The 19,024-nt window shown below is 51.5% G+C and overlaps 1 protein-coding gene across 10 annotated transcripts in view; it reads left to right on the forward strand.

The window, feature by feature from the left end:
* The window catches only part of SLMAP (sarcolemma associated protein), a 1,011,035-nt gene extending 996,440 nt beyond the window's left edge, over positions 1–14,595 (forward strand). For all 10 annotated transcript variants that reach the window (XM_085624675.1, XM_085624673.1, XM_085624676.1 and 7 more), the window contains one exon: positions 12,761–14,595. Coding sequence is in view for 5 of the 10 variants with exons in the window: in XM_085624673.1 (XP_085480799.1) it covers positions 12,761–12,850 (90 nt within the window). In the remaining 5 variants the exon portion in view is untranslated. The remainder of the gene's footprint in view (positions 1–12,760) is intronic.
* The last annotated feature ends 4,429 nt before the right edge of the window (positions 14,596–19,024 follow it).

Genomic DNA, 19,024 nt, shown 5'->3' on the forward strand with positions numbered 1-19,024 from the left:
AAAGGATCCCAAAATGTTTGTGTGAGCTGTACCCCTGCGCATCGTCTGGTGGCTCTGCCTGACGTCGCCAGCGTCCTTAGCATCGGTTGTGACCTTGACGGTCACCTATATAGGTGCCAACCAGGCGCGCAGATGTCGGTCCTTTTCCTTCTCTGCCTGTTAAGCACTGATTCAGAGAAGAGTTAACCCTCTCTATTTTTGGAAGACTTTTTTTTATTTTACATTTTGTCGTCAACATTTTTCTTGTATCGAGGGATTTCCCCAAGACGTACAGGGTTCAAGCCATGTGGTGCATGTCGCCACACCATGTTGGTAACTGACCCCCATCTCGCCTGCTTGTGATGTCTTGAGCGTGACCACAACACTAAGTTGTGCCAGGCCATGGCGCCGAAGACCTTGCAGGAGTGAACTTTGAAGCTTCTTGCGGCCTGGCAGTCGACTCCGTCGAGCACGACTCTTCGGAGATCCGGGTCCCGTTCAAGAAAGAGAAGGTTGCTGGACCTTTCCGGGAGCCCCAAGTCCTCTTCTTCACTCTCTAGGTCCTCGGGACACTTGGGGAATAGCTTAAGAAGAAGAAGTCCAAACTGACTTGCAACTTCATCTCGTCTGTCGTCCGTCGATGAGAGATGTAAGCAGTCTCCATGTTGTAGGTACAGTTCTGCAGACCAGGAGCCAGGTTTGACGTCGCGCCTCCCTCCCACCCCTCCCCACACATTTTCAAATGAGACTTTTACAAGGCCATGTGCTGCGTATTTGAGTAGGCCGACCCCTCCGGTGGGCCTTCGGGCCCCGTGGGTTGGAGGAGGCCCCATCAAGTTCTACGCTGACAGCTCCTCCCATGGCGCCATTGGGGTCTCATGGATCCAATTCTGTATCCGGATCAACGCCGGTCGTGCCAACGCGACCTTCCCCGGCATCGGTCCTGAAGTCGATGCCTTCGGCGCCAGCCCCATTCTGATACCTGACGACTTGGAGTCGGTTTGTCGACTCCGGCACTGACGGAGACCAGAGGTTCTACGTCGTTGCCTGTACATTTTGAGGATGTTTCAGGCATGGGTGAGGATTGAGATGGCTCCATGGACCCTTTGGAACAACAGGTAGACATTCCTTGTGTACAATTGGACTGGCATGAGGATCTTGGAGAAGCCAGTGGTCTGGACACATATCTAGATACTGGTATGCTCTCTCGACCTAGTGTGGCTATGGAGTAGGGGGAATCTTATGCCATGCTGGTGAGGAGGGCAGCAGAGGTCCTTGGCCTGGAGCTGCCCTCGGTGCAGGTCAGGACTAATCTCTTGACCTAGGTGCTTCAGCCTGGGGCTTCTTTCTCGGAACCCGTTTTGCCCTTTAATGAAGCACTGACAGGTGTCATTCTAAGCATATGATCCAAGCCTTGCACTGGGGCTCCTGTGAACAGGACAATTGCACTCTGCCATCGCCCTGCTCCAGGCGAATCAAGGTTCCTCAGCCGACACCCCACCCCTGAGAGATTGGTGGTTCAGTCTTCAACGTCCCTTAGCACATTTCCTTCAGCTTCTCCGGTTAGGGAATCCAAGAGGCTGGACGCACTTGGGGACCAGATGTTTTCTTCTGCCAGCCTGGCATTGCAGTCAGTGAACACTGCATACTTATTTTGCTGTTTCTCGCGCACCCTTTGGGAAACGGTTGCGCAAGGGCTGCCCAGGTTGCAGAGTAGGCGCAGACTGTGCTCTCCCAGGCAGTGAAAGATAGGAGAGATGCACCCAAGTTCACCATCAGGTGTGGCTTAGATATGACTGACTCAGTGGGTAGAGCGGTTTCGTCAGCAATGGCCTTACAGTGCCATGCCTAGCTAAGAACATCTGGCTCCTCGGGTGATGTCCAGACTAACCTCATGGACATGCCCTTTGACCGGACTCATCTTTTTGGTGAGAAAGCGGACTCCGCTTTGGAGCGCTTCAAGGAATCTTGTGCTGCTGCAAGATCCTTGGGTCTCTCAGTTACACCTTGTGGTCAGTCTAGCTTTCGCCATTTTCGTGGCAATGGAAGGGGCTTGCAGACGTGTCCGCCATATCCCAGCCACCGTCCTGTGCATACTCCCCAAGTTGTGCAAGGACGTGGATGCGGTTAATTCCTACCTTCTGGGAATGGAAGCCAGAAGTAATTTGCCATCCATCACCTAGCAGCTGCAGCCACCAAGCATTCCTAGTTTGGTTCTGCAAGGCCATGTTTACTCCAGTCGGAGGGAGAATTCAACCCCATCTCCACCGCTGGAGGCCCTTAACATTGGACAAATGGGTCTTGCAGATCATTCAGGGAGGCTATTATCTTTCCTTTCTTTCATTTCCTCCTCCTTAATCACCATTCTGATGATACTCCGTCAGAACGGCTGACGGAGGATCATCTAGTATTACTCTGAGAGGAAGTTACAGCTCTCCTGGCCAAGGGAGCTATAGAAAAGGTTCTGATTTCAAAAGTAAGCAGTGGTTGATACTCCCACTTCTTTCTGATACTGAAAAAGAACAAACGTTTGCTGCCCATTTTGGACCTTCGGACTGTCAATCTCTTCCTCAAAAATGAGAATTTCAAGATGCTCACCTTGGCCCAGGTCTGGTCTGCCCTAGACCAAGGCAACTGGCTGGTAGCGTTGGACATACAGGATGCATATTTTCACATCCCCCTCCTGCCTGCCCACAGGCATTATCAACGGTTCAGGGTAGGCCACAAGCACTTTCAATTGACAGTGTTTTCATTTGGTCTTACCAGCACCACTCAGGTGTTCACCAAGGTGATGGCAGTGGCAGCTCATCTGCTCAGGTTAGGGGTGTCAGTCTTCCCTATCTCGACGACTGGCTGTTGACGGCATCTTCGCCCCAGCCTGTTGTCTCCCACCTACAGGCTATGGCGGACCTTCTGCTTTCACTGGGGTTCTCTATAAACATGCCGAAGTCACACCTGACTGCTTCTCAGACGCTCCCTTTCATCGGAGGTGTTCTGAACACAGTGCAGTTTCGGGCCTATCCCCCCCGAGCAAGTCCAGGATATTCAGGCTATGATATCAATGTTTCAGCCTTTATCCTGGATTTCGCTGAGAAGAACTCTGAGGCTGCAGGGACTCATGGCTTCCTGCATCCTGTTGGTATATCACGTCAGATGGTGTATGCAGGTTCTGCAGTGGGACCTGAAGTTCCAGTAGGGCGCAGCATCAGGGGAATCTCTCCGGCATTGTCCAGATCTCGGAGGGAACTGCAAAGCACCTGCAGTGGTGGGTAACAAACCACGATTGGGTCAGAGGCAGACCCCTCTACCTTCCCCAGCCAGATCTCACATTAATGACAGGCGCGTCACTTCTGGGATGGGGCTGCCATCTGGGAGAGGTGGAGATCAGGGAACACTGGTCTCTGGTGGAGTCGAGGTTCCACATCAGTTTGTTGGAGCTTCAGGTGATCGGGCTATCATTGAAAGCTTTTCTCCCGTCTGTCAAGGGGAAGTTAGTGCAAGTGTTCATGGACAACAACACCACCATGTGGTACTGCTACAAGCAGGGCAGGGTGGGGTCATGGACTCTGTCAAGAGGCCCTGCTTCTCTGGACATGGCTGGAACAGCAGGGCATAACCCTGGCAGGTTCTCTGATTGCCAGGGCGGACAAACTCAGTCATCATTGCCTAGTGGATCACAAATGGTGTCTCCAGTCGGAGGTGGCACAAGGTCTCTTTCAGCAGTGGGGAGGCCCTTGGTTAGATCTGTTCACCTCCAAAGAGAGCGCGCTATGTCAGCAGTTTTGCGCGCTGGATTTTCCAAGGCCTCCTGATTGCCTTTCCGCCTATACCACTTCTGCCCAGAGTTCTCAAGAAGATCAAGAACGACTCGGCCCACGTAATTCTTATGGCTCTGGACTGGGCACTGAGAGTCTGGTATCCAGAGCTTCTTCAAATGAGCATCAATCCTCCGACCAGGCTGCCCCTGTGGGGGGATCTTCTGTCGCAGCTGCAGGGGAGGGTCCTCCGCCCAAACCTGTCAACTCTCTGTCTCCTTGTGTGGAGATAGTGGTGACAGTTGATAGCTTTCGACCTTCCTCCCATAGTATGCAGCCAGGCGGCCCTCAACTAAGATGGTAAATGCCTGCCGTTGACAATTTTAAAAAATATATTGCACTGGAAGGTCTATTTACCCTCTTTCTGCTTCTCTCTCTAATATTCTTTTTCTTTTTTTTTTTTTTACCCTGGTCCAGGAGGGATCTGCTTTGGGTACTCCTAAGGGTTATCTTTCAGCTCTGTTCACTTTCTTGCAGCTGCCGGACCAATCCTCTTTGTTCAAGTCCCCTATTTTAAATAGGTTTTTAAAAGGGCTTGTACATAGGTTTCCTCCTAAACCCTTTATCATGCTGCAGTGTGACCTTAATTTGGTTCTCACTTACCTTGTGTGTGCTCCCTTTGAGTCTTTGCACAATTGTCCCCTGTGACTGCTAACCGTCAAGACAGCCTTTCTAGTGGTGATAAAGTCTGCCAGAAGGGTGAGTGAATTGCAGGTTTTATCATGCAAGCCTCCCTACATGATCAGATTGTTGGAGTAGGTGGTGCTTCCCACCCGTGCCTCATTCCTACCAAACGTGGTGACCCCATTCCATCTGGGTCAGTCGGTCATGCTGCTCACTTTTATTGTTCCTCGGCATCCCTCTAAGGAAGAGGAGGGTCTCCACCATCGGGACCAAAAAAGAGCGTTGCCGTTCTACCTTGACCGCACAAAAAAGTTTGGGGTGGACGACCAACTCTTTGTGAGTTACGTGGGAGCTAAAAAAAGGTCGGGCAATGCAGAAACGCACCATTTCACGTTGGGTTGTTATCTGCATTAAAATCTGCTGCACCCTGTGTAAGAAGCAGCCTCCTGCAGGCTTACAGGCCCATTCCACCATGGGAAAGGCTGTGACCATACCGTTAGCTCATGGTGTCCTAGTCCTGGATATCTGACCGGCAGCAACGGGGGCATCTCTGTATAAGTTTGCCCAGCATTACTGCCTGGGCAGTCAGGCCTGCAGGGATGGGCATTTCGCCCGTTCAATCCTGCAGGACTTTTTGGTTTAGAAAATCTGTCCACAGCCCACTGCCAGGATGGTATGGCTTGGGTATCTATTCAAAGGTAAGGAATCTGCAGCTAGAAGTCTCTATAATATGAACAAGTTACTTACTTTTGGTAACTCATTATCTGAAAGAAACAGTTAATTATAGATTCCTTACCTTAGAATTACCCCAGGCGTCAGACTGGATCCAGAAAGTTTTTCATCAGCAGTACCCCTGCGCGTCGAAAGGTGGCGTTGGTCTGTTTCCTGTTCGTCGTTGGCGTCGTGGTCACCCAAATGACGTCGTGGTAAATACATAGACTCCGCCCTCACGCGCTGACGTCAGTTCTTTCTTTTTCTGCGCCAGCCAGCGCAGATCCGGGGAGAGTGGTACCTCCAGTCATTTTTTGACTGACTTTATGCCAACTTTTGTCGACACCGTTCTCAAGTCTTTGACGTCAGGAATGCCCGGCTTAAAGGCTTGTGGTTACTGTAGCCGACTGATGTCGCTGACGCATCTGCACCGCATGTGCCTGTTCTGCCTGGAGCGCTAACATTACCCCAAGTCGTGCCCCGACTGCCTGACCATGAATCCCTAGTCTTTGCGGGAGCAGTCCCGAAAGCGTCTCCAGGACCGGCAGTCTGTTCCCTGCTGTTCGAGGTCCCGGTCGCGTGGGAGGTCGAGGGACCGGTCGCGTAGTCGTCGTCGTCGTCATCATCATCATTCTTCTTCCAAGTCTTCGCACTCGGGATCAGGTAAGTATAAGCAAAAGAAGAAGTCGAAAAAGCATTGTCGCTTTTAGACTTCTCTCCGACCGTCGCGACAAGGGATGCGGGCGGAGCCCGAAGGGTCGGCTCCGGGCTTCCCTCCCTTCTCGGGACCTGGAGTGATGCCTGCCGAGCCACGCTAATTTTACAAGGCGATGCATGCCATCTTTGGGCAGCCCGACTCTGCCGGCGCGCATTCAGGCCCCGTGGATTCGGCTGGGGGCCCTGGGACTTCGATGCTGGCGGCTTCGGCCTCGCTGGGTCCCCTTGGATCCAGGCCTGGATCCAATTTGGCGCCAGTCAACCTAGTTACAACTCCCCCAGCGCCGATTCCACCGATACCTCGTCCGCAGCCGGCGTCAACTGTGTCCCCAGCCGACATCGACCCCGGCCTTCACCTCAATGTAGACACGGAGCCGCATCCGGCGCCGACAGGTACTTTTAGACCAGATTGGCAGCCAGAAGAAGGTGAGGAGGACTGGGAGGGGTCTGGAGACCCTTTAACTGACCAGTTGGGCTATGAACCGGACTGGAGAGAGGAACTGGGGGAAACCAGCGGTCTGTATACCTCACCAGATCTTGGCATGTTGTCTCCTCCTACCGTGGCTACGGAGGCGAGAGCGTCTTATGCCGTGGTGTTGCGTAGGGCAGCTGAGGCTCTCCACCTCGAACTACCTATGGTGGCAGTCAGGACTAACCTCCTGACAGAGGTGCTTCAACCGGCAGCAAGTTCTTCAGAGCCCCTGCTACTGTTTAATGAAGCCCTCACTGACATTCTTTTGGGCACCTGGTCCAGGCCCAACACAGGGGCTCCTGTGGATAGGATGATTGCCTAACGCCACCGCCCGGCCCCGGGTGACCCCTCTTTCCTCTCCCAACACCCCACCCCTGAAAGCTTGGTGGTTCAAGCCTCCACCTCCAAGGCGCATTACCTAACGCACCACCGGATAGGGAATACAAAAAGCTGGACCATCTTGTGAAGAAGATGTTTTCTTCCTCCAGCTTGGGACTGCGGTCAGTTAACACTGCATGTCTGTTGGGCCATTACACCCACTCCGTTTGGGATACGGTGGCACAAGTGCTGCCCTGTGCCTAGAGGAGGCCGTAGTCATACTCTCCCGTGCAGTTGCCGAAGGGAGAGACGCAGCAAAATTTACCATCCGCTGTGGGTTGGATACCACCGACTCACTAGGCAGGATGATTTCCACATCGGTAGCCCTTCGACGCTACGCCTGGTTGAGGTCGACTGGTTTTTCAGGGGATGTCCAATCCACTCTTATGGACATGCCCTTTGATGGCCGTCGCCTATTCGGCAACAAGGCAGACAACGCGCTGGAGCGATTTAAGGACTCTCGGGCTATGGCCAGGTCCTTGGGCCTCTCCACCACACGCCCTGTGCAGTCTGCTTTGAAATGAAATGAAATGAAAGTGACTTTTATATAGCGCATGGCTACCCGGGAGCATCCCAGCGCTGCGGAGAGTGGATAGAGGATGGAAGATGTTACGGGAATAGCCAGGTTTTCAAGTGACTGCGAAAGGTGAGATTTCGATCCATTCCTGGCTACTGAAGGGGTGCCCCGCCACATCCCGGCCAGGGCCACAGGCCAGCGCAAGCTGTTCAGTCCCGTGGACGTGGGAACCACCGCCTTGGTTCTGGGGCCAGCGGGCAGGCCAGTCCACCACAGCCCCCTATGCCGCAGCCTCCAAACCCTCCTAGTCCGACTTTCCAGGGCCACCAATCTCCATCACCTCTCCTATTGGTGCACCATCACGTCGGACAGGTGGGTTTCGCAAACAGTCCAAAAGGGCTACTCCCTCCCCTCCATCCATGCCACCTCAGTACCATCACATGCCGGAGGATCATCTGGCCGTTCTCCGACAAGAAGTTTCGGCACTCGGCCAAGGGAGCCATCGAGTGAGTTCTTGTCCCTGAAGTAGGTTGTGGTTGCTATTCCCACTACTTTCTTGTGCCCAATCCTATCTTGGATCTCAGGGACGTCAACCGCTTCCTCCTGAAGAAGTTCAAAATATTGATGCTAGCACAGGCCCTCGACCCTGGATACTGGATGGTAGTGTTGGAGTTGCAGGACGCTTATTTTCACATCCCCCGGCCTGTCGGTAGGCCACAAGCACTTTCAGCTCACTAAAGAGATGGCGGTGGTCGCAGCTCATCTGCGCAGATCAGGGGTTCCAGTTTTCCCCTATCTCGACGACTAGCTGTTGAAGGCGGGTTCGCCCAGGCAGTCGTCTCCCACCTCCAGACTATGGCCAACCTCCTACATTCGCTGGGGTTCTCCATCAACTTGCCGAAGTCACACCTGACTCCCTCTCAGAAGCTCTTCTTCATCCAAGCGGTTCTGGACACGACGCAGTTTTTGGTTTATCCTCCCGAACAGCAAGTCTGGGATATTCGGGCTATGATTCCGATCTTTCAGCCTTTATCCCTGGTTTCGGTCAGGATGACCCTCCGGCTACTGGGCCTGCTGGCCGCCTGCTGGTAGACCATGCCAGATGGCATATGCGGGCTCTGCAAAGGGACCTGAAGTTCCAGTGGTCACAACATCAGGGGAACCTGTCCATTTGCGTCCAAATATCGGAGGGCACTGCACATCAATTGCAGTGGTGGCTAAAGAACCAGGATTGGGTCGATGGCAGATCCCTTCCCCAACCAGAGTTCACAGTGGTGACCGATGCATCACTTCTGGGATGGGGCGGCCACATGGGGGAGGCGGAGATCAGAGGCCTCTGTTCTCCGGCGGAGTCCGGGCTCCACATCAACCTTCTGGAGCTTTGGGCGATTTGTCTTGCACTCAAAGCATTCCTTCCCTCTGTCCGGGGAAGAGTAGTGCAGGTGTTCATGGACAACACCACCGCCATGTGGTACTGCAACAAACAAAGCGGGGTGAAGGTCGTGGACCCTTTGTCAAGAGGACCTCTGCCTCTGGACATGGCTGGAACATCAGGGCATATCCCTGGTGGTTCAACTCCTGGCACGTTCGCTGAATGCCAGGGCGGACGAACTCAGCCGCAGGTGCATGATGGATCATGAATGGCGTCTTCACTCGGATGTGGTGCAAGGTCTCTTTCAACAGTGGGGAGAGCCTTGGTTAGATCTATTTGCCACTGAAGAGAACGCTCAATGTCAGCAGTTCTGCTCGTTTGAATTTTCAAGGCAGCACTCGCTAGGCGATGCTTTTCGTCGCGAGTGGAGTTGCAGTCTTCTATACGCCTTTCCGCCTATACCACTTCTGCCCAGAGTGCTGAAGAAGATCAAGCGCGACCGGGCCCAAGTCATTCTTGTGGCTCCGGATTGGGCACAGTCTGGTATCCTGAGCTGCTACACATGGCCATCGATCCTCCGATCAGACTGCCTCTTCGGGAGGAGCTTCTGTCGCAGCAGCAGGGGACGGTCCGACACCCGAACCTGTCAAGCCTCCACCTCCTTGCGTGGAGATTGAGCGGCGGCAGTTGACGTCGTTTGACCTGCCTCCCGATGTCTGTGATGTTATCTTGGCATATCACAAAAAAGAGAGGGGGGACCAGAGAGCTAATTAAGGTCCAGTGTCCATGCTCCCTATAGCAACATGTAAACCCATAAAGGACACTGTTCCTGTGGCCAGGTGCAAAAAGTCAACTATGCCCAAAAAGAAGAAAAAAGAGAAAAGAGTGAAAGGAAATCCTAGGTGAAGGACCCACTCAGCTAATGGAAGACCACTATTTGTCCTCTGATGCCCTCACACACCCGATAGGGTGTCATGCTTCATCATCATCTTCTTTTTGGGCATGGGTGACTTTTTGCGCCTGGCCACAGGAACAGTGTCCTTTATGGGTTTACATGTTATCTTGGCAGCCAGGCGCCCCTCCTCTAAGACGGTATACGCCTGCAGATGGAACAAATTTGTGGCAAGGTGCACAGCAAAAGCTATGGATCCCCTTTCTGCCCCTCTTTCTGAAGTCCTCCTATTCCTCCGGACTCTGCCCTGGGCACTCCGAAGGGCTACCTCTCGGCCATGTCAGCCTTTCTTGGGCTTCCGGATCAGCCTTCCCTATTCAAGTCTCCTGTTGTAAATGGCTTCCTTAAGAGCATTACTCATCTTTTTCCTCCTGTTCCCTTCGTAATGCCCCAGTGGGACTTGAACTTGATTCTTACAGATCTTATGTGCGCTCCCTTTGAACTGCTACATAACTGTCCTCTCAGGCTTCTGACCTTAAAAACAGCTTTTCTGGCGGCCATCACCTCTGTGCGCAGGGTGAGTGAGCTCCAAGCACTTTCTTCTAAGCCTCCTTTTCTGACTGTTCATCTGGACAAGGTTGTCCTTCGAACTTGTCCTTCCTTCCTGCCCAAAGTGGTTACTCCTTTCCATATTGGACAGACCATCACTTTGCCCACCTTCTTTCCGCATCCTTCCAAAGAAGGAGAGGCTCCACCCTCTGGACCCAAAACGTGCGCTTTCCTTTTACTTGGATTGCACAAAACAATTTTGGGTGGATGACCAGCTCTTTGTTGGCTACGTGGGCACCAAAAAAGGTCGGGCCGTGCACAAATGGACCATTTCTAGATAGGGCGGTTTGTGCATTAAAGCTTGTTATTCCTTGGCAAAGAAGGAGCCTCCAGTGGGGTTGCATGCCCATTTCACCAGGACGACGGCAGCTACCACTGCTTTGGGACGTGGAGTTCCCCTTAATGACATCTGTCAGGCAGCTACGTGGGCATCGCTGCACACTTTCACAAGACACTACTGCCTGGACAGCCAAGTCCGGTGAGACGGCTTCTTTGGCCGATCTGTTCTCCAGGACTTCCTGGTGTGAACTTAGTTCGCAGACCCACCTCCGAGGTTGGTATTGCTGGGGTATCTATTCTAAGGTAAGGAGTCTATAACTAACCTATGTTTCTTACGGATGTATCTTTACCGAAGGTAAGTTACTTGTTCATCTGGTTAGAGACTCTATCTACCCATGCCTCCCCGCTCTGCGGACTCTTTTTGTAAGGCTAGGGTTGTTCCATTTTCAGGGCCCTAGTTGTGACAAACACACAAGTCTGTGCATTTCATGGCTCTGTGCTTCTGCCGTGGAAAAAGTAAAAAGGAACTGACTGCATGCCTGAATGGCCCCTATATAGGTGACTGCGATGTCCTAGCCGGCGACGTCACACGGAGCCACCCGATGGGGCTCAGGGGTACTGCTCAAGCAAAAGTTTCCGGATCCAGTCTGGCGCCTGGGAAATTCAAAGGGTAAGGAATCTGCAGCTAGATATGGTCTCTAGCAGATAATGAGTTACCGAAGGTAAGTAACTTGTTTATTTGACCCCATCATCCTCTCCCATACAGGGCTGACCTGCTGTGAGGAAATGCTTCTTTTTGCATGATCACCCCCAAAGTTCTGTACTGATGCTGCTAGATGTTTGACTTTAAAGGTGCACTCACTCCTGCCAAACAGGCCTCAGTGTGGGTGCTCTGACCCTTAAAAAAATGTTTGTCTGATTGGTTCACCCAAATTGGCATAAGTCACCTTACTTATAAGTCCCTAGTATATTGTTACCAGGGGTACCCAGAGCTTGTATGTTAGAGAGCCCCTCATGAATTGCATCACTTATTGTGCCACCACGAGTATGACAAAACAAAGCATGACTCCCAGCCTGCCATTGCTTGCCGGAAGAGCAGTTTTCCACCTGCTAACACAACTTTGCCATTTAAGATAATGACAGTCTAGAGCTTCCCTTTTAACATATGTCACCCCAAAGGCATGCTTATTGAGGCCGAAGGTAGGGTGATGTATATTAAAAAGTGGAACATGTGTTTTTACATGTTCTAACTGTAAAAACCCCAAATTGTCATTTTTACTTTAGAAAAACAAGTAGCGCCATTGGTGAGTACAAGGTTACTTTCTAACCTTTCCACTTGCCTAACCTCTGAATAGGACTACTAAAATTGGTGCTTAAAAAGGTATCTAAAGAATCGTTACATTAATCCTGACATGCTGCTCAAGTCGAATTTAATGTAACTTCTAAGTAAATGGCAACTTTAGAAAGTTGCCACTCTGTTGCTCAAAGTTTTCCAATTAATGTTTACGGTTGATGGCCACAAGACAGCCTTCTGCCCTCTTGGTGGTTATTTTGCACACCATGCCACCTCAGTTTTGGACACAGCTATATGCAAATAATTCTTGACCCTGCTTCAATGAGAACAGTCCATCCTGAACTGCCAAGCCAGGTCCACCCTGAAATTGAACACTAACACATACCTGGCTGATGAGCCCTTATCGGAGCAAAACGGGTCTAGTTTACTTGTATTCTGGTTCAAGGAGGACCTGGCTTGGCAGTTTGGACTGGACTGTTCCCATTGGAGCAAGGTCAAGACTGATTTGTATGTAGCTGGGTCCAAAGTGAGGTAGCTTGGTGCGCAAATAAAGGATGGATTGGGATGCAGCCTCCAGTAATTACCACTGGCTGAGATTAATGCAAGCTTTCTATCCATCACTTTTTGTATACTTTTTGCCCTAAGTGGGAGAGTTATGTGTCTCTGGAACCAAGTTATACCCAGCTGATGAGCCCATTACAGTCCTGGGTTGCTTGTGTTCCGGTTCAAAGAAGTCCTGGCTTGGCAGTGCGGGCTGGAATGTTCCCATTGAAACAAGATGAAGATTGATTTGGGTATATTGCTGGGTGCAAACTGAGGTGGCATGGTGTGCGACATAACGATGGATTGGATGCGGCCTGAGAAATTACCAGTGGCTGAAATTAATTCAAGCATTCCATCCATCACTTTTTGTATACTTTAGGAGATTTTGTCTAGACATTCTGCTGCAAAATAAAAAAAATCCGAGCAATGATAGCTACACTGCACATGAACCAAGTCTATATATTGTTGTGCATGGGGTTTGGAGGGGGCTAAAGGTTTGCGGAGGGAAACTAAATTGTGCAACAAGGTGACGGTTTGTTTTGTTTCTCCCCATTGCAGAAAGAATGGCATTGGATGCCTGTAATGGCAGCACTGGTTGTCGTAACAGCAGTCGTGCTGTACCCAGGCCTTACCAGATCATCATCATGAGAACCTTGCTGGACTACATTCACCGTCCTCCACCTGGAAGCTGGGGTCACTCTCATACTTCATATTTACCTCTGATAAATCAGCTCTAAGGACACTGCAGCAAAGAATGCTTTGATTCTGTATGCTTAAGATCTGTATCAAAAGAGGGAATACAAGTGTGACTTCGTTCTGCTGTAGTCCTCTGCTTTCAACTAGTCCTAAAATTGTTACATTTGTACGGTGGGATGCAGAATGCGGTCATGGTGGCCTAAGGTAGGCTTCTTGGTACCAAATTATTTATGGTGTTTAGGTGTGGCTATGTTATTGTGTAATTGGATTGCCAGATAAGAAACCAGTACGTTTCTGACTTGGATACCTATACCAAATAACGTGATGCTTGGAAAAGGGGCAGGAGCCTGTCAGACTCAATTATTTTTTTATGTCAACTTGGCGTTTTTACTTTCTGTAAATCACATCACTACGCTGTGGGACACAAAGAAAACCATGCTATGGAGAGAACTCCCTTTTCCATGCCTTCTCATAGAGACATATATTTTCATCTGGCAAAGACTCTGTTTTCATTGTTGAGTACATTTTATGGGAAGTAAATGAGGCCGGCCGTTAGCAAACTGAAAGTGCACCATACAGAATGGTTAGCTCAGCCATAAGCCCAATAAACTTACTGAATGTGTGTACAGATTGAGAGGTGTTCCTGGGAGCAAACGTGGTTGTTTGTTAGACACTGTCCAAAGTAATACAACACAAATTAATTTCAGTTTGAATGTAATTTATTGAATTTCATGTATTTAAAGCGTCAGATTCATAAGATGTCCAGGTCTTATATTGCATATGTTATATGGTTAGTTGATTTTTTTTGTATGTTTGTCATTCAGATCGATCAAAACTGTATAATAGGAGGAATACGGTTTTTCTTATTACATCAGCTGCTCTTTGAACATTTCTTGGCAGGCGTGCATTACAAGTCATGTGGCTTCTGTGGGCAAACCGGAAAGACTGTAAACAGCGCATTGTATTGCAAATAACGTACGAAAACGTTTGATGGGGAAGTGAAAGGTTTTTCTTAACTTTTAAAACAGAGGAGCGTTTTATCAAAACTGCAATGTGACCTTCAAATGTATTATAACTACACAAACTCAAATGAGTGCTAAAGTATCCATAGCTGTGTTAAACTTAGCAGCTGTCCTAAGAAGGGGTATTATATCAGTAACAATGTACTTAAAAAGTTTGTGAAATGTATTTTGTTAATGAAAATCCTAAAAATAGAAGCACAATCTGTTGCAACGCTAAATTGGCAAATTCACTTTATGGATCTAGAGTCACCCAGTTCAATATTTAAATACAAATTTAAATTATTTACCTTGTTTTGAGGTTGATGGAAGGGTTCATTTTAAGCTATTTGGGTTTTGCTAATGGCAGGGTCGTCATATCGTGGAAGAATTAGCTCACAAGTGACCTGTGAAATGTCATATTGTGTTCTCTAGTTCGTTGTTATCTTAAGCCGTGAGAAGCCACCCAACTATGAAAACACTCGTATGCCAGTGGTACCCGGTACCTCTTGTATATAGGTTATTGCAAATATTGTTCTGAACTGATAAACTTCAGAATGACCTTTTTTAAAGTAAATAATTGTTTAAAATCTATTTTGTAAAGATATAAAAGTACAATAGAATTTCTGGAGTACAGATTAAACTATTTGCACTAACACACGTGATGTGCATGATTTAATAAATAAGTTTACTCTCCTTCTGAATCGTTGAGTTCAATTTCTTTTGAAGTCCATTATGTTTCATTCTCCTATGAGTTACATTGACACTTCATGGTTCCAGCTTCCTGTGTGTAATTTGTTTACATTGCTTTGGGAATTTGTACCAATTGTTTGGGAGAATAGATAAATATGTACATTGGATGGCTTTTTAGCGGCTTTAACTAAATCATTGTGGGCCAGTAGAACCATGTGCCCCACTCAAACCGTGATTTTCATATGTTCTCTTTATCTTTCTGATGTTGGGGCTAATGGGAGCCAAATACAATTTCTGTACTGCCTGTAATAGAAGTAATTCATACATCTGAAAGAGACACGTTAGTGATAGATTCCTTACTGTAGAATATCCCCAGGCGTCAGACTGGATCCGGAAAGTTTTCGGCAGCAGTACCCCTGTTAGTCGAAGGTGGCGTCGTGCAGCTCCACGTCCGTCGCTGGCGTCGTATGCGCCAAGATGACGTCACGGAGACTACTTAGGCGCCACTCATGCTCGCTGACGTCAGTTATTTCTTTTTCCGCACCAGCAAGCGCAGATCCAGTTATAGCACGTACCCTAGTCACCTTTTGACTAACTTTTGAGACTTTTTGTCTTTCATTTTTGAGTCTTTGACTCCCGGTGCTACGTAGGGATGCCTGGGTTTAAATCCTGCGGTACGATGTCGGTGGCCGACCCCCATGGCATCTGTCTCTACTGCCTGGAGCGCGACCATGACTCCCGGTCATGTTCCGACTGCCTGGCCATGGCTCAGAAGGCCTTACGGGAGCGGTCCCGTAAGCTGCTGGAGGCCCGGCAGTCGTCTCCGCGCCATTCGAGGTCCAGGGGTCGATCGAGGGACCGACCGTGGAGCCATCATCATGGCTCCTCAGGGTTGAAGTCTTCACACTCGGAATCGGGTAAGAGACATAAGAAGAAGTCGAAGAAGCGTTTTCGTTCTCCGACGTCCCCCGTCGGTCTCCGGACGAGGGGTCCGTGGGTACCTCCCCCGCGGCTCCTTATCCGGGTCTGTCGGCGACTCCTGCCCAGGTGCAAGCTTTCCTCGCTGCCATGGACCACGTTTTCAGGCCTAGGGCTCCCGCCAGCGTGCCTTCGGGCCCCGCGGTTCCAGCTGAGGGCCCTCCCTTGCCACCGGCTCCGCTGCCGGAGGCTCCATCCCTGGCGCCGCAAGGTCCTCTGCCGGCGGCTCCGACCCCGGTGCCGCAAGGTCCTCCACCGGCGGCTCCGGCCCCAGTTCCACCCGCGGCTCCGTTCCCGGTGCCGCAGTGGGTTCCGTTCATCCCATCCGTGCCCAGTTTCCCAGACAATTTTGGCCCTAGTTGGGACCCTAATTGGGACACGGAGCCGGACCGGCGCCGTTCGACCCTTTTTATTCCCCTGTCCCTCCCCCACCGCCGCAGCCTGTTCCACGGGCAATGGAGAACAAGGACGACTGGGAGGGGACTGAGGACCCTCTCGCACGGCAGTGCGGGTCATAACAGGAATGGACAGAAGAGTTGGAGGATGCAGGTGGCCTTGACCTCTCCTCTGAACCTGGTTTTCTTTCTCCTGCTGTGGCTTTGGAGGAGGGCGCCACATACACTATGGTGCTCTGTAGGGCGGCTGAGGCCCTTGACCTGCCTACGGTGACCCTCAAAACTAATCCCCTCACTGAAGTACTTCAGCCGGCGGCAAGCTCTATGGAACCCTTGCTACCATTCAATGAGGCGTTAACTGACGTATTGATGGGCACCTGGTCTAGACCAGCAACGGGGGTTCCCATGGATAAAAATGTAGCCAGGCGTCATCGCCCGTCCCCTGGTTACCCTGCTTTTTTGACAACCCACACAACTCCTGAGAGCCTGGTCATCCAGGCCTCCACTTCCCAAAGCGCATTCCCAACCGCCCCGCTGGATAAGGAATCCAAGAAGCTGGAACAGTTCGGCAAGAAACTGTTTTCATCTTCCAGCTTAGGGCTGCGGTTGGTGAGCACTGCATGCCTCTTGGGCCGCTACTCCCACGCTGTGTGGGACACGGTTGCGCGGGTGCTGTCTCAGTTTCCGGAGGAGGTTTGGACAGTGCTTTCCCAAGCTGTTGCTGAGGGAAAAGATGCAGCAAAGTTTGCCATCTGGTGTGGACTGGACACCGCGAACTCACTGGGTAGGGCGATTTCCACGACAGTGGCCCTCCGTCGCCACACCTGGTTGCGGTCCACTGGGTTTTCAGGGGATGTTAAGAGTTCTCTTATGGAAATGCCCTTTGATGGTACTCGCCTGTTTGGCGATGAGGCAGATAGTGCTCTGAAGCGTTTTAAGGACTCCCAGGCTACGGCCAAGTCCTTGGGTCTCTCCACCACGCGCCCAGACACGTCTGCTCTTCGTTCCTTTCGTGGCCACGGAAGTGGCGCCCTGACACATTCGTTCAGCCAGAAGCCTGCACAGAACCAACCTCAGCGCGGACGTGGTTCTCGCCGCGGTGGAACAAGGGGCCAGCGTGCGTGTCAGTCCACCTCCGCTCCCGCAGCATCCACCTTGAAGCCTTCCTAGTCCGAGCTTTGGGGCACACCCCACGCCGGTGGGCGGCAAGATTCGCCATCACCTCCCCCACTGGCGTTACGTCAGGTGGGTGTTGCAAATCGTCCGAAGGGGCTACTCCCTCCCCTTCGAGTTTGCCCCTCCAGCTATGCCACCTCAGTTCCACAGCATGTCGGGGGACCGTTTTGGGCTTCTCCAGTAGGAAGTCACTGCCCTCTTGGCCAAGGGGGCCATTGAGCGTGTTCCTGGTCCAGAAGCAGGACCTGGTTGTTATTCCCACTACTTTCTGGTCCCCAAGAAGGAGAAAGGGGGCCTGCGCCCCATCTTGGACCTCAGGAACGTCAACCACTTCCTCCGGAAGGTGAAGTTCAAGATGTTGACTCTGGCTCAGGTCTTGGCTTCCTTCGACCCTGGAGACTGGATGGTAGCGTTGGACTTGCAGGACGCATATTTTCATATCCCCGTCCTGCCGGCCCACCAGCGTTACCTGCGGTTCACGATAGGCCAAGAGCATTTTCAGTTTGCCTTGCTCCCCTTCGGCCTTACCAGTGCCCCTCGGGTGTTCACGAAAGTGTTGGCGGTGGTCACAGCTCATCTGCGCAGATCGGGGGTTCCAGTCTTCCCCTATCACGACGACTGGTTGTTGAAGGTGGGCTCGCCCAAGGCAGTCGTCTCCCACCTCCAGACTACGGCCAACCTCCTGCATTTGCTGGGGTTTTCTATCCACGTGCCGAAGTCGCACCTAAGCCCCTCTCAGAAGCTCCTCTTCATCCGAGCGGTTCTGGATTCGTCGCAGTTTTGGGTTTATCCTCCGGAGCAGCGAGTCCGGGATATTCAGGCTATGATTCCAACCTTTCAGCCTCCATCCCGGGTCTCGGTCAGGATGACCCTCCGGCTCCTGGGCCTAATGACCTCCTGCATCCTGCTAGTGCAACATGCCAGATGGCATATGCGGGCCCTGCAGTGGGACGTGAAGTTCCAGTGGGCACAGCATCAGGGCAACCTGTCCGATCACGGCCAGATCTTGGAGGGCACTGCACGACAATTGCAGTGGTGGCTCATGAATCGCGATTGGGTCAAGGGCAGATCCCTCTCCCTTCCCCAACCGGAGCATACAATGGTGACGGATGCGTCCCTCCTGGGATGGGGCGGCCACTTGGGAGAGGCGGAGATCAGAGGCCTTTGGTCTCCGGCGGAGTCCCGGCTCCATATCAACCTTTTGGAGCTTCGGGAGATCCGGCTTGCACTGAAAGCATTCCTTCCCTCTGTCCGGGGAAGTGTAGTGCAGGTGTTCACGGACAACACCACTGCCATGTGGTACTGCAACAAATGGGGCGGGGTGGGGTCGTGGATCCTCTGTCAGGAAGCTCTTCGCCTCTGGACATGGCTGGAACATCAAGGCATCACCTTGGTGGTTCAACACCTGGCAGGTTCTCTGAACGCCAGGGCGGACAAACTCAACCGCCGGTGCATGATTGATCACGAATGGTGTCTGAACTCGGACGTGGCGCAAGGTCTCTTTCTGCCGCGGGGAGAGCCTTGGTTAGATCTTTTCGCCACCGAAGAGAACACGCAATGTCATCAGTTCTGCGCATTGGAATTTCCAAGGAGGCACTCGCTCGCGAGTGGAGCTGCGTCTGTTGTACGCCTTTCCGCCTATACCACTTCTGCCCAGAGTGCTGTGCTGAAGAAGAGTCGGCGCGACCGGGCCCAAGTCATCCTTGTGGCTCCGGATTGGGCACAAAGATAATGGTATCCTGAGCTACTCAGCATTGCGATCGATCCCCCCGATCCGACTGCCTCTTTGGGAGGATCTTCTGTCGCAGCAGCAGGGGACGGTCCTCCACCCGAACCTGTCCAGCCTCTACCTCCATGCATGGAGATTGAGCGGTGACAGTTGACAG

Source organism: Triturus cristatus, chromosome 9 (genome assembly GCF_964204655.1).
Source record: "Triturus cristatus chromosome 9, aTriCri1.1, whole genome shotgun sequence".
Taxonomy (NCBI): domain Eukaryota; kingdom Metazoa; phylum Chordata; class Amphibia; order Caudata; family Salamandridae; genus Triturus; species Triturus cristatus.